Source organism: Leucopleurus acutus (assembly GCF_964270905.1).
Source record: "Leucopleurus acutus genome assembly, chromosome: 5".
Lineage (NCBI taxonomy): Eukaryota > Metazoa > Chordata > Mammalia > Artiodactyla > Delphinidae > Leucopleurus > Leucopleurus acutus.
This window is the reverse complement of record NC_139147.1, coordinates 137,564,627-137,578,421: the sequence shown is the minus strand read 5'-3', so window position 1 is coordinate 137,578,421 and position 13,795 is coordinate 137,564,627. Positions and strand designations below refer to the sequence as shown.

The following is a 13,795-nucleotide window of genomic DNA, read 5'->3' as shown; positions in this document are numbered from 1 at the left end:
ATGACTACTATCTCTTTGCTACCCACGGGGAAATAGAGCTTGAGAGAAGGTAAGTGACTAATACTCACACGAGGCTGAGTGGGAATTCATCCATATTTGTCACCAGACACCAGAGCGCATATTCATCATGACTATACCACTTCTGCTGGTGACTAGGATTTCCTTCCCCTCTCACCACTCCAACATGACCAGAGAAAGGCAAAGCTCCATACCTCGCTGTTGAGTTTGTTTATCTGCTGCTTGGTCTCCTCTGCTTTGATGAAGAGGACAGCAGCTCCAATCTCTTGGTCTGGAAAGTGACACACACGCAGAATGAGTCCTTCAGGAATAAACCTCATATTTCAGGACTGGGGCAGTTAGAACAAGGAAGGAAGCCCAAGCTGCCTTCAACCTTTCCTGATTTCAGTGCACTGTAGCTTCTGTCTCCCTAGTTCTCCTCTGGATGGCACCTGGTGAGCTCTTTAGAACTAGGCACACAGCATGGTGGTGACTGAGGCCACACTTACTGGATATGTCCATGGCCACCCTCCCCCTCTCCTGAACACAGTCCTACCATGTGCCCAAATGGCACATGTTCTCTTCTTTGACCATTTTCCAAAAATATATCACAGCCAGTGTCCAAGCCATAGAAAAGAGATGTTCTTTTCTCCTCTCTTCCCTTTCCAGATTTTGAGTCCTGTACCCCTGAGAGCATTTTCATCCTACCTCTATTGAATCTGCTCATCCCCACTGCAGGCTTTCTGTCTCTTCCAATGTTGCTCTAAAAGGTGATTCCTCCCGTTTCCTGGGTCTCTCATCTCCACTTTTTCTCTACCTTACTTTTACAAATACATTTCATATCTGTCAGGAGCAGAAGCACAGATGAATCATTGCTAGCTAGAGTGGAAGGGATTTGATATACAGAGGTATCTATATCTATATATGTCGTGTATATATATCATGATGACTATACTAATTCTGGTCAATTATGTGTAGAAAATTTGCCTGTGGGAGAAAAAAGTCGCTCAAAACAATCCAAAGTGTCAGAGTAGTAAAAGCTCCTTTTGCTGAGATATTTTTCAAAGTTAATCTATTCATTCAATGAATGATAAGAGATCACCTACAACAGGCTAAGCCTCCTTTAGATGAGACAGAAATAAAGAAAATATATTGACCTTCATGGGGCTTTGAGTCTAGCTGGGAAAAGAGACATTGAAAAAGCAATTATGGGGCTTCTCTGGTGGTGCAGTGGTTAAGAATCTGCCTGCCAATGCAGGGGACACAGGTTCGAGCCCTGGTCTGGGAAGATCCCACATGCCATGGAGCAACTAAGCCCGTGCGTCACAACTACTGTAGCCCCTCTTGCTTAGAGCCCGTGCTCTGCAGCAAGAGAAGCCACCACAATGAGAAGCCCGTGTACTGCAATGAAAAGTAGCCCCCGCTCACTGCAACTAGAGAAAGCCCACGCACAGCAATGAAGACCCAATGCAGCCAAAAATAATAAATAAATAAATTTATTTTTTAAAAAAAGTAATTATGCAATAGGTGTGGATTTCATACTAAGGGCAGTAGGAATCCATCTCAGGATTTTAAGCATAGGAATAGCGTAATAAGAATAAATTTGTATTTTTTTAAAAGTTCACTCTGTATGGAGAACAGTGTGAAAACAGAGAAGTGACTTTGGAAGCAGTGCAGGCAAGAGTGAATATGGCAGGGAAAAGGGTGGTGGAAGGAAGGATAGAACGTCTCAGACATAACTGAGAGATATTTAGGAGGTAAAGTCAAGAATATTTGTTGCTTGAATGGATGAGTATTGGGGTTGATGTTGGGAAAAGGGAGAAGAGAAGGCTAAGGGGGATGGCAGGACCAGAAATACTAGGTGGATGGCATGATGACGTCCTGTGAGCCAACAAGGAAAACTTCCAATTGGGACCCACCATCAGCTTCCATAGCAAATGCTCACATCTGGTTGACTAGAACTATGATTTCTGTGCTTCTTGCCCAGAGCAGATATAAGTCCATTACATGGATGAATCATGATTGTTGACTAACATCTGCATTCCTCTCCTCACCTTCCCACCTCCCACCATTGTCCTACTATGGAGTCTTACTCTTCCATCTTCCCAGATGAGTGCTGGGAAGAACTGTTGATTGAGATAGAAGACTGGTATTCTACCAAATGGAGACATACCCCCAGAGCTGTATATTCAGAAGTCTTTATTGGGCTTGGCTTTGCCCATGGAAGGATTCACCAATTAGCAGGAGATCCTGACACAAAGATCTGCCTTGCATCTGGTGACTGTTTGGGATCGCCTATGTTCATTATTCTCTATCAACTACAGGTGCTTCTTCTTTTAGAAGTTGTCATTTCTGGCCTTCATCATGCTGACAAATTCTTTTGTGGGCAATGAACTCAAGAATGAAACGGAGAGAGAGGAGCCTGGGCTAGGTTTTGGTGTACTTTACATTAATTCACCATCCCTAGAGGGTAGTACTTCATATAATTCCCCATCATTTCCGATATTTTTACATACTTCTGAAGATATTTATCCCTGGCAAACTGCAAGTATGTAACCCCTTACCCAATAAATTGGTTAAGTATAACCAATGTTCCTACAGTCTACACCCAACACAGCATTTCCTTTGGGTAATGTTGTTTCTGTGGATTAGTCTGCATTTATAATAGGAAAACATGGTTACCCTCTGATGAAGAGCAGAAATTTGAGTCTCCTCCTGACACACCATTTACCTGGGCTGGTAAGCTGCAGGGTGTCGAGCCTGGATAGAGGAACCATTACAAATGCTATCTTAATAACTTGGAGGTGGCACAGACTCAAGTCAAATTACTTTGTGGCTTTGGTTAAGTTCCAGCACATGGAGAATACCCCGAGAATGGGAAGGCAAAAAAGTGCCTATACCAAACATTACAAGTTATAACGACATGAATTGGAGGTGGCATAGACCCAAGTCAAATTACTTTGTGGCTTTGGTAAAGTTCCATCACATGGAGAATACCCCAAGAATGGGAAGGCAAAAAAGTGCCTATACCAAACATTACAAGTCATAAAGACATATCACCCCTTGAGAGAAGACTAAATATAGAGCTTACCTCCAAGAGGAGGAGAAATTCGGGGCTCCGGTCTGACTCGTTCAGAGCCAAAGTCAAAAGATTGGCTTTCCTCACTACAGTTTCCATCTTCAATTCCATCAACAACCCTGTTTAAGATAACAAGGATTGGCTAGTTGTGCATTTATATTCATGGGTTCCAGTATTCCTAGAAGACTTGAAAAATTGTGTGTTAAATTTCTAAATTCTAGACACTCTAGAGCTGGGCTATCCAATATGGTAGCCATTAGCCTTATACGGCCATTGAGCACCTGAAATGTGCAAAAAGACATGTGCTGTAACTAAAAAATACACACTGGATTTTGAAGATTTTAGTAAAAAATGTAAGTTATTTAATTAGTAATTTTTAATATTTGAAATGCTAGTATTTGGGGCATATTGAGTCAAATAAAATATCTTATTAAAATTATTATTAAATAATTGCATGTGTGTGTGTTTACTTTTTAAAGATGTGGCTACTGGAACATTTAAAATTACTCATGTGGCTCACAATTTTAGCTCATGCTACATTTCTATTGAACAGCAATGCTATAGATCTTAGACTCATTTATTCTCAGATTCAAAACCTTAAGCTACAGAAGTTCTCTTATCTAAATTTATATTAATTCACTACTCTATCCAGAATTAAAGAGTTTTAATGTAATGTTTACAGAATTGCAGAAAATAACTTTGAAAACATCTTTGCTCTGGACGTGGACAAAACTCTGAAGTGAGAGTTGAAGAATTATATTTAAATGACTATTAGGACTCTAGCTAATCTTCTTTCCTTGGTAAATAATATCTAACACACTCATTATTTAAAAAAAAAGATGAATTTATTGTAGAAAATGTAAACATAAAGGTAGCAAAAATCTGAAAAGAAAAATCAACTGTCATTCACCACTACCCTTAACATCTTGGTGTGTTCTCAAAATCTTTTTCTAGATATAAAATAAAATATGTTTTTTCATAAGTGTAGAATAAGTTGTACATGAAACTTTCTTTTCCAGCTCTCATACATTTTCCCCCTTTTTATAATTTAGCATTTTTCATTTTAGAGAAATTTTAAGAAGGAGAAGAGTTAAGGGATGTTTTCAAATTACCATCTCCAACTGAATTCCTGAACATTTAATATCCACCTACTTTTCATTAACCCTGTTTTGCTTATGTTCCCCTTAATATTTTCTCTAAATGGATAAGTTGTGTTCTTCAAATGACTAACTAAATATGTAGTATATCAGAAACAACTCTTGCCTTATAAGGAGAACAACAGAATTTGAATCTATATTTCAGAACTCAAATTTCTGAGATTTTGGACAAAATATGTAACCTTCAAAATACTTAACACTTCTTACAACTTTATAGTAGAGATAATAAGCTACTTTAGACGATTCCTGAAAAGACTAAATGTAATAGTAAATGAAAAATTACCTAGCCAAGTACATGAGACTAGGAATCACTCAATATGTTTTTCTCATGTCTATTTTTTACTGAGCTGTTACACACCGTAGCCTACTCTTTTCACATATTCTGAGTCAGAATTTTTCACTGTTTCAATCACTTTTAGTTGATCCTAAAGTGAATTTTTTTAAAATTAAAAAATAGAACCATCCCATATTACAGGCTGAAGGGACCAGAAATAAAACTAAGTTCAGTCGTCCAGAATAATGAAGCAAATACTATGGGAAATGAAGACCAGCACTTCACTTCCTTCATAATTTCCACTCATTGCTTCATGAAACTTTTGGTAAGATCAGATACTGAGGGGATAACAATACGGACTTTGTTCCATCTCTTTTGTTTTCATTAGAAATTTATAAGTTATAACATTACAATGTAGAAATATACATCTATAAAAATAGGTAGAGCTAAATGGGTAAAGGGAGGAGAGAAAGAATTTGGAACATGTAATGGACCCTTTTGAGAATGTGACTAAAATGATTTATTCTCATCTTGCACACACCTCCACGTAGAGTCAAAAATGGCGCACAAACACTTAGGGAAGCTGAAGCATCGAGGCTAGGAACCTGCATGGCAGAAAGGCCTAGAAGGCTGACTCATTTACTAGCCAGGTACTAGTCTGACTACAAGGCAGCCAGTTTCACCTGGGGAAGAATTCTATGATGTGAACTCTCACCTTGGACTGAGGTCTGGGGGTCCAGCATTGTTCAAAGCTGAAAGTTGCAATTTCAAGTTCTTCTCTTTTCTTTTACCATGGTTAGGGGCGTCGGCTTCCTGTTTGCTTTTGGGGGAATTGGAACTGGAGACTCTGACAGGTGAATGAAATGGCACTGTTCCCGAGGCCAGCTGCTTCAGGCTTAAGCCGAGATAGCTCTTACTGCTTCCAGGCCTCTTGCTACGGGAAGAGGAAGATCCCCTTGTGTAGATGGGGGAGAGGGATGCAGTCTCCTCCTCCTCCCGGCTCTCTTCCTCTTCCTCGTCTTCCACAATGGATGGGAGTCTCTTCTTGATGCTGCCATTTCCCTTGGGCTCTGGCTAAATCGGAGGATAATATAGATGAGTACAGATTGTGAAGACTTCTTGAGAGGCATATCATTCATGCTGCAGGGCCCATCTGAACAAAGTCAGATCCCCTAGAGCCTTTAAGCCTCACAGATTTTGCTCTTATTTATTCAGCTGTTCAAAGTCTCTCATACTGTCTGGCACAGGGAACGCTACTCAATATTCTGTAATAACCTACATGGGAAAAGAATCTGAAAAAGAATGATTCACTTTGCTGTACACCTGAAACTAACACAACACTGTAAATCAACTATACTCCAATAAAAATTTTAAACAAAACGGAAATAGACTCACAGACATAGAAAACAAACTTAAGATTACCCAAGGGGAGGGGGGTAGAGGGATAAATTAGGAGTTCGGCATTAAAATATACACACTGCTATATATAAAATAGATAACCAACAAGGACCTCCTATATAGCACAGGGAACTCGATTCAATATCTTGTAATAACTTATAATGGAAGAGAATGTTAAAAAAGGATATATACATATATATCTCAATCACTTTACTGTACACCTGAAACTAATACAACATTGTAAATCAACTATATTTCAATAAAAGATGTTAAAAATCTCCCCATTTCTGATCTCGGCTAGGTTTACTCTCTCTGCTTTCCTGGTGTTAGCCCACAATCCTTCTCTTGGTCTTTTAAACTCTCTTGGTGGTGAGCTATGTAAAAGGTACATTTGATCAGGTTTGCATTGAGGTTTTAATCAGCCTGTCATTTATAATAGCATATGATGGCATGTTTTTAGGAATAAGACATTTTTCAATTTTACTGCAAAGTCTTGGGCCTTGATAGTTTATTTAATTTATTTATTTCATTTTTCAGGTATCCTCATCATTTTATTTTTATTGAAGTATTGTTGATATACAATATTATATGTTACAGGTGTACAATATAGTGATTCACAATTTTTGCAGGTTATACTCCATTTATAGATATTATAAAATATTGGCTATATTCCCTGTGTTGTACAACATCTCCCTGTAGCTTATTTTATACCCAGTAGTTTGTACCTCTTACTCCCCTACCTGTATCTTGCCCCGCCCCCTTCCCTCTCCCCACTGATAACCACTAGTTTGTTCTCTGTATCTGTGAGTCTGCTTCTTTTTGGTTATATTCACTAGTTTGTTGTATTTTTTAGATTCCACATATAAGTGATCTCATACAGTATTTGTCTTTCTCTGTCTGACTGATTTCACTTAGCATAATTGGGCCTTGATATTTTAAAGTTACAGGGTCCTCAGTGGAACTTTATATGGAGATCAACCAGCAAAATTATATTATCTTTGAGAATAAAACTCTTTCCTATTTTGGATCATAGATGAATGAAGATCAGAAATGTCCTCAGCTCTCCTTGTTCTCACAAGTCAGGTGGCAGGAAGTACAGCAAACCATTTGATCCTCTCACCTTGAAGAGCCTTAGGAAAGGAAAGGGAGAGTTTTGCAAACTCTCCTGTAGGATTCCTGCCTGGGCTCCTTCAACCTTACAGGCTTAGGAGAAGCAAAGGAGAGGATGGGAAAGGATGAAGGAGGGGATAATGAAGGGGCAGGGCAGACAAGGTAGCAAAGGCTAAGCTGATGGCCCTCAACAGAGTCACTCTAAGAGTATGTGTTTCTTGCTCTGCCCCAGACATGGCCTCCCTGCTCCAAAAAGTCAGTTCATTTTTCTGTGCCTCAGTTTCTTTTGAGGATACAATCATTTATACCTGCTTATCAATAATTCATAATAAAAATAACCTGAAAAGACCTAAGAATACTATTTATATGTCATGAGCTGTCATGGTTATTACTTCATCTCAATAAATAGTTGTTTTATTGGTATATGAATTTTATTGTAACAGTTATAATGATATATATATATATATATATATATGTAACAAAAAAATGAACTTGAATCTGTAGTGACTGACAGGCCCATTCACCCATTTAGTTGAGGCCATAGCTGTAAAATAAAATGATCAGTTCACTTAGGAAGGTTTTTTTTTTTGTATTTTAATCTTTTTTTAAAATTAATTAATTAATTAATTGGCTTGTTGGGTCTTCAGTTCTGTGCGAGGGCTTTCTCTAGTTGTGGTGAGTGGGGGCCACTCTTCATCGCGGTGCGCGGGCCTCTCACTGTCAAGGCCTCTCTTGTTGCGGAGCACAGGCTCCAGAAGTGCAGGCTCAGCAGCTGTGGCTCACGGGCCCAGTTGCTCTGCGGCATGTGGGATCTTCCCAGACCAGAGCTCGAACCCGTGTCCTCTGCATTGGCAGGTGGATTCTCAACCACTGTGCCACCAGGGAAGCCCTGTATTTTAATCTTATGGGTCAAAATTTCTTGAGGAAATGGAATTATTAGACTCATCTTTCCAACTATGTGATTATTTTAATTAATGGTAAAGCTATTAGTTCTTTATTCAAGAGTTATGGTTTTGCTTTTATTTGTTTTTTTTTTCTTCACAGCATTTTAAATTCTGTGCTTTTAACAAAAGACGGACCCATGTGGAATTGCAGAGGAACATTTGTATACTAGTATTGTAGAACAGAAAAGTGAGCTCACCCAGCTAAAGATACAACAGGGCGAACTTATCACAGAAATTAAAATCAGCGAGTACATTCTCTAATTGGACTTCTGTTTACATTTGCATTGGCAATTTAACCATTCCTTTGTTTCAAGGAGGCTCCCTTGGCTCTAACAGAATCTTCCGACTAGTAACCTATAAGATGTTTGTACTTCTACAAGTTCATTTAATTTTCACACTTCCATGCTTGGCACCTTGGACAATTTGCTTAGGTACTGACTCTTGCGACTGGGACAGCCAACATGATTTATACCAAGAATTCATTAGCCCGTGGACCATCATTGCAGACAATACCCAAATTTATTATTATTAAATACCCAGCCCCACATGCAGCCTCTGTGCAGGAGGAGTACCTGTTACTTTCTTCAGGCCATTGGTATAGAAACACCCTCCTCCCTTGTGTCACTGGATTCACCAGTGTATACATGGCCACAAAATTCAACCACAGATCTTTTCCTTCTCTCTGACCCATCTCTTCCTTTCCCTCTCCTCTTTCTCATGAATGCTCCCATGAGGGCAATGAGGTTTTCTCCCCACAGTCAAAGGAGTCTCTAATTGTGCTCGTGACATCTTGCTGGGATAGTCATTTCAAACTCACGAATGAGTCTTGACTAAACGTGTCTTGACTAAAAGGAAAGCAGAATAAAGTCTAGTGGTGGAATGCATGTGTTTTTGATCACACAGTCTTAAAAGTCCTGTGACTTACTAGCTATAACCTTGGTCAGGTAATGTTATTATTTAAAGCCTTGGTTTCCTCACCTGTAAATTGGCAATAATGTGAGGGAAAAATTAGGTATTAGATAATGGTAGTTACACCCTTAGTAATATGCACTGAATGTGCTTAATTAAATGCTTGCCCTTGTGATGATGGTGATGATCATGAAGAAAAAGAAAACAAAATTTACATCAGGGCAGGTCCTACAGATAATGTTGTGATATTTTACATAATCTCCCCTTCTTTCTTAGTTAACAGAACTCTCAGCAATGCACCTTGCCCAAAGATCACCTTTTTCGGACCCCTTGCCACTTGGTTTGGCCATAAGGCCAAATTCTAGGATGATAGTATGCCAGTAGACAGGTTATAGGGAAATTTTAGGAAGGCTCCTAGAAGGAGGGGAGCATCTATCTTGCTCTTTTACTTTGCTTTAGTTTCTAGTCTGGAACACTGATGAAATGAATGGATCTCCAGCAGCCATCTGAGAGAATGAGGAGAAGGAAGGCATATGTTGAGGATCATGAAGCAGAAAGAGGAAATCTCCAGGCCTACTGACACTGTTATATTGCTCACCTCCGGCCTTGTCCATGAGAGAGAAATAAATATCTATTGTATTGAAACCCCTGTTATTCTGGTAGTTTTGATACTGCAAATGAACTTCAGCCTTAATTATACAGATTTTGCTTTTGAAAGTTAAGGATGGTGTATTCTTGGAAGGGATGTTCATTTTCAGAGTCCTATGGCGGGGTGAGGAATTCAGATGGGAAAATCCAAAAGGAGGCTAAATTTCTTTTCATGAGAAAGAGAATATAGGAAAGGTCTGGCGGAAAAGAGGTAATGAGGAAAGGATGCCTGTTGAGAGAGTTTAAATGTAATGAGAGTTTTGCTAGTTCCTGAAGAGGGATTTTGCAGAGATGAGAGAGAAAAGACAATTAGTGGCAGGGAGGAACTTGGTTGATAGTACTGAGATGTTTTAAGAGCTTTAAAAATGTTTCTCAATAGCAATTCTGTTTGCTTCCCACCCCCCAACCATCTTCGGTCCATTAACAACGTCTTTGTAACGTGCTGTGTAATTGGATTTATTTGTGCACCTCTGTATGCATGTGTATGTGTGTGTGTATGCATGTGTGTGAAAGTTGGGGGGTTCTGCTTCAAGAGGGTACAGATCAAGAAAAGGAGCTGTTTACAGGGTTTCTTTCATGGGATTATTGGTAATAAAGGTCTAGGTAATAAATCGGACAAGTTACTGTTTTGGGGGAAAGTTTTCTGTGAAATTGGAGGGTTCTTAAAAGTTGGGACTGATTTAAAAGCTCAATTCTTCTAAGATCAATACCCCAGGACTTCGTTACTCTGGGCAGGTTTTGGTGACAAACTATGTTTTAAGAATAGCTCTAAGATCCTTAAATAGATACATGAGTTTCAATCTTTCTCTATTCCCAAACTCATGAAAGTCATTGCCACGTCTCTCTCAAGTGCTTTAGGGGAAGTCAAAAATGAATACATTACATCCTCAAGGGGGAGACAGATTTGTTGGAAATCCCACAAATTTTAGATAAATATTTTGCTCTTTGGCAAAAAGCCATACCTGTGAGACCGTAGATTTGTTCGATAATCTTGATATCACCTGAAAGAACAAACAAACAAAGTTGTAACAATCATTTACACCTTCTCGGTGGTTTGGGACTGAGTGAAATGGAGGCAGGGAAAGAGATGAAAGTTCAGAGGCTGTGGGGGGGGGGGGAGATGGGCCACCTGCATGGGCCAGAGAAGAGGAAATACCTCCTGAGAGATGCTGGAAGCATCTCCCACACCTCACCCTCTAGGAGCTCTACTGACCAGAGTGTGTAATAAAGAAAAGGGAGCAGCAAATTGACTGTCTAGTACAGGACACCACACCCAGGAAATAGGGGTCAAAACAGTACACTCATCGGATACATTTTCCATCTTGATGCTTTATTTGCTCTCTTTTTGTTTTCCATCTCCCTTATTCCTCTTTCTTGCCCTTTTGCTAAATTATCTTATCTTCCATGATTTTTCTCTCCGGCTCTGTGAAAAAAAGAAATCGTGGAGGCGTTTCTTATTTGATTTCATTTCTTTCTATTTATCCACCTCCCCTTTTTCTTTTGGGGGTGATGAACCCTCTCTGTCCCATTTGTTTTACTCGCCATGATGTTCCCTGTGGACTAGGATTAAGTTCATTGCGGATACTAATTTTCAATTTAAGTGATTTTAAGATCCAATTGATTGTAAAAAAGAAAAAAAAATTCTGTCAATCAAATTGTGACATGCCATCAGTTATAAGACTGATCCCAATTTCAGAGATGGTAAAATGTGAAAAACAAATGTGTAACATAGGATCACTTAAGTTCAAAACACATCTTGCATAAAATCAAACTATGGTACCGTGGAGGAGTACCTTAAAAAACATGCACCTTCCAGGACGTACAAACAAGCTCTGGAAATTATAACATATCCGGGAAATATGCTTCAGGTCTCATCCACATTGTTTTTTGCTCAAATATACTTCTCTCATTTTAAAGTGGTAATAGATGTTATAAATTAACATAATTTTATTCCCATGAAAAAAAAAAACTTGCACTTGAAAATGACCTGCCTAGTAAGTGAGACATATTTGGTAATTCTGTCAACCCCCCACCCCGACTGTTTTATTTTCTAGATGATTAGGGAAATAGATCTGCTATTATTTATACAAATGCCAGCATCATTATTGCTGTGCAAATATACGTCTCATCAATGTTTAATTTTATCAAACCAGTCAACCCATTCTACATCTGTTTAGTTGCCTAAATATGCATTGATCAGTAGCACTGAAGACATACGTTTTGCAATAATTCCCTAAATGGTGACAAGTAAAACAGCTGAATAATTAAAAATGTGGAAAATAAAACAAAATTACAATGTCGTTGCTACTGTGGTAGACATAAAAAATGGGTTTTTGAAAAGCTTTCAGTTACAGCTTGGATGAAAGAAAGAATTGCCCTGGGATTCAGGAAGCCTGAACATCTCCAGGTCAGAGATGCTGTCTAAGGGATAAGAGAAAGGCACTGGCCTTAGCACTTGTTGATTTGGGTGTGACTCCCAACCCCCATGGTTTACTACTAATATGAGTTCTGTCGAGTTGCTGAACTCCAAGAATGTTTTTCTGTATCAGTGCTTCTCAGACTTGCAGGTTCTGATTCAGGAGGTCTGGGTGGAGCCTGAGACTCCGCATTCCAATGACGTCCCAGGTAATATGGACCTTGCTGGCCCGTGGGGTACACTTTGAGTAGTGAGATCTTATAACCAACGTCATTGTTATTATCATCCTATCAGCTGTCAATTCACTAAGTATTCACTGTGATGAGCACCCTGGTAAATGCTCCCCAGCCATGACCTCCAGTAATTTTCATTACAAATCCTATGAGGTGAGTGTCCATTATGTAGCCAGCACTACAGTGATAGGCTCTCTGAATAAATCATTTAATTCACATATGGTATTAATCACATGTGTTTTATTTTATTAAAAAAATTTTTTTTAAATCACAGAAAACTCAGATTTAATAACACTCAGCATACATGGAATAAGTTCACTTAGCAGTTGCTGTGGCTCATTTCACTTATAAGAGGCAAATATTTTTAAAGTACTCAACAGCAACAGTGAAAGCCCTCTCTCACCCTAATAGGAATGGATTTGTTATCGTTCTCCTAAATAGAATTAACCATCCTTGGAAAGATTTCAATCCGGTACTGAATTGTTTATGAAATGCCCTGTTATCTATTGTAATGTATTGTAAGTAGTCGAATTCTGTATATACTGCTATTTTCTGTGTCTGTTCATTGTTGTGAACTTATGTATGTTAGTGAAATAAATTTTCGGCTTTCATGTGGTTTCCTTAACATTTATAAATATACGTATTAAGATATTTCCCCCCTCTTACAGGAGAATAACAAACTTGGTGATGTTTTCCTTTCTGATGCAGCCCAAAAACCCTAGCTGTTCTGAAAAGGTTGGTGCATGCTGTTAAGATAGAATGAAATTACTCTTTTCATCTCTGAAGCGAAACACCCCTCTGCCATTCCCCTTCAAAACCACAGGTTTTTACTTGATATTCACAACTTTTGCACCTCCATCAGTCAGTAATTTTCCAGGTGCCTTTAGTTTTAGACATTATAGAACTTAAATACTGAGTCAAGAAGATTGATAAAATATAAAACATTTTCTGCTTAGCCACATTTGTAGGCAAGCATTTTCAGTGCCTATGTTCTAAGGAAGTCCATTATATCACGTGTATTTTAAAAAGAATACTCTGATAGATGCATTCTGTTGACTGATACTTCAGGCTAATCCAGATTCTGCCAAGTGTAGAGAATATTAGTTTAATGGAAACCCAGTATTTTCAAGCTAGAAGTGACCCTAAAGAGTCTCTGCTACAATGGTTTGTACACCTGGCAGACAATAGGATGCTTTGAGAAGCGTTCCTTTAAAAAATCAGGTTACAGAGTACCAGTTCCAATTAATCTCTTTCAGTTGGTGATGGGTGTGGGTCTCAGGTCTCCAGGTCAGGTTTGAAACCACTGAGTTAGTCCAACTCCCTAACTAGAGATGTGGAAACAGTGGCCCAGGAAGATGAGATGACTTGCCCAATTCATGCAACAAGTTAGTGGCAAAACTTTTTCCCCAGAAGCCGTGCCTCCTGACTCTCAGTGTACCTTCCATAGAATCATGAGTTTTCTCAGATACCTCTTCCAATGGTTAATGCTGTTTCTTGGGCTGAAAGAAAAAATGCCTGACATACTATGGCATTTAATCTGGTTTGATGGTTGTCACAAATCCGACCCCCCAAACTCATGAGGCTAAGTTACCCAAACACCTCGTAAACCTTTTCTGAGTCACAGATCTTT

At 38.9% G+C, this 13,795-nt stretch overlaps 1 protein-coding gene across 1 annotated transcript in view; it reads right to left on the bottom strand.

Annotated features, from left to right (window-relative positions):
- KCNH8 (potassium voltage-gated channel subfamily H member 8) overlaps positions 1-13,795 on the bottom strand; it is a gene marked incomplete at both ends in the record, with an annotated part of 389,811 nt that overhangs the window by 29,568 nt on the left and 346,448 nt on the right. The window contains 4 exons of the mRNA XM_082840176.1: positions 213-289; positions 3,089-3,195; positions 5,223-5,581; positions 10,479-10,517. Coding sequence (XP_082696302.1) covers positions 213-289; positions 3,089-3,195; positions 5,223-5,581; positions 10,479-10,517 — 582 coding nt within the window. The remainder of the gene's footprint in view (positions 1-212; positions 290-3,088; positions 3,196-5,222; positions 5,582-10,478; positions 10,518-13,795) is intronic.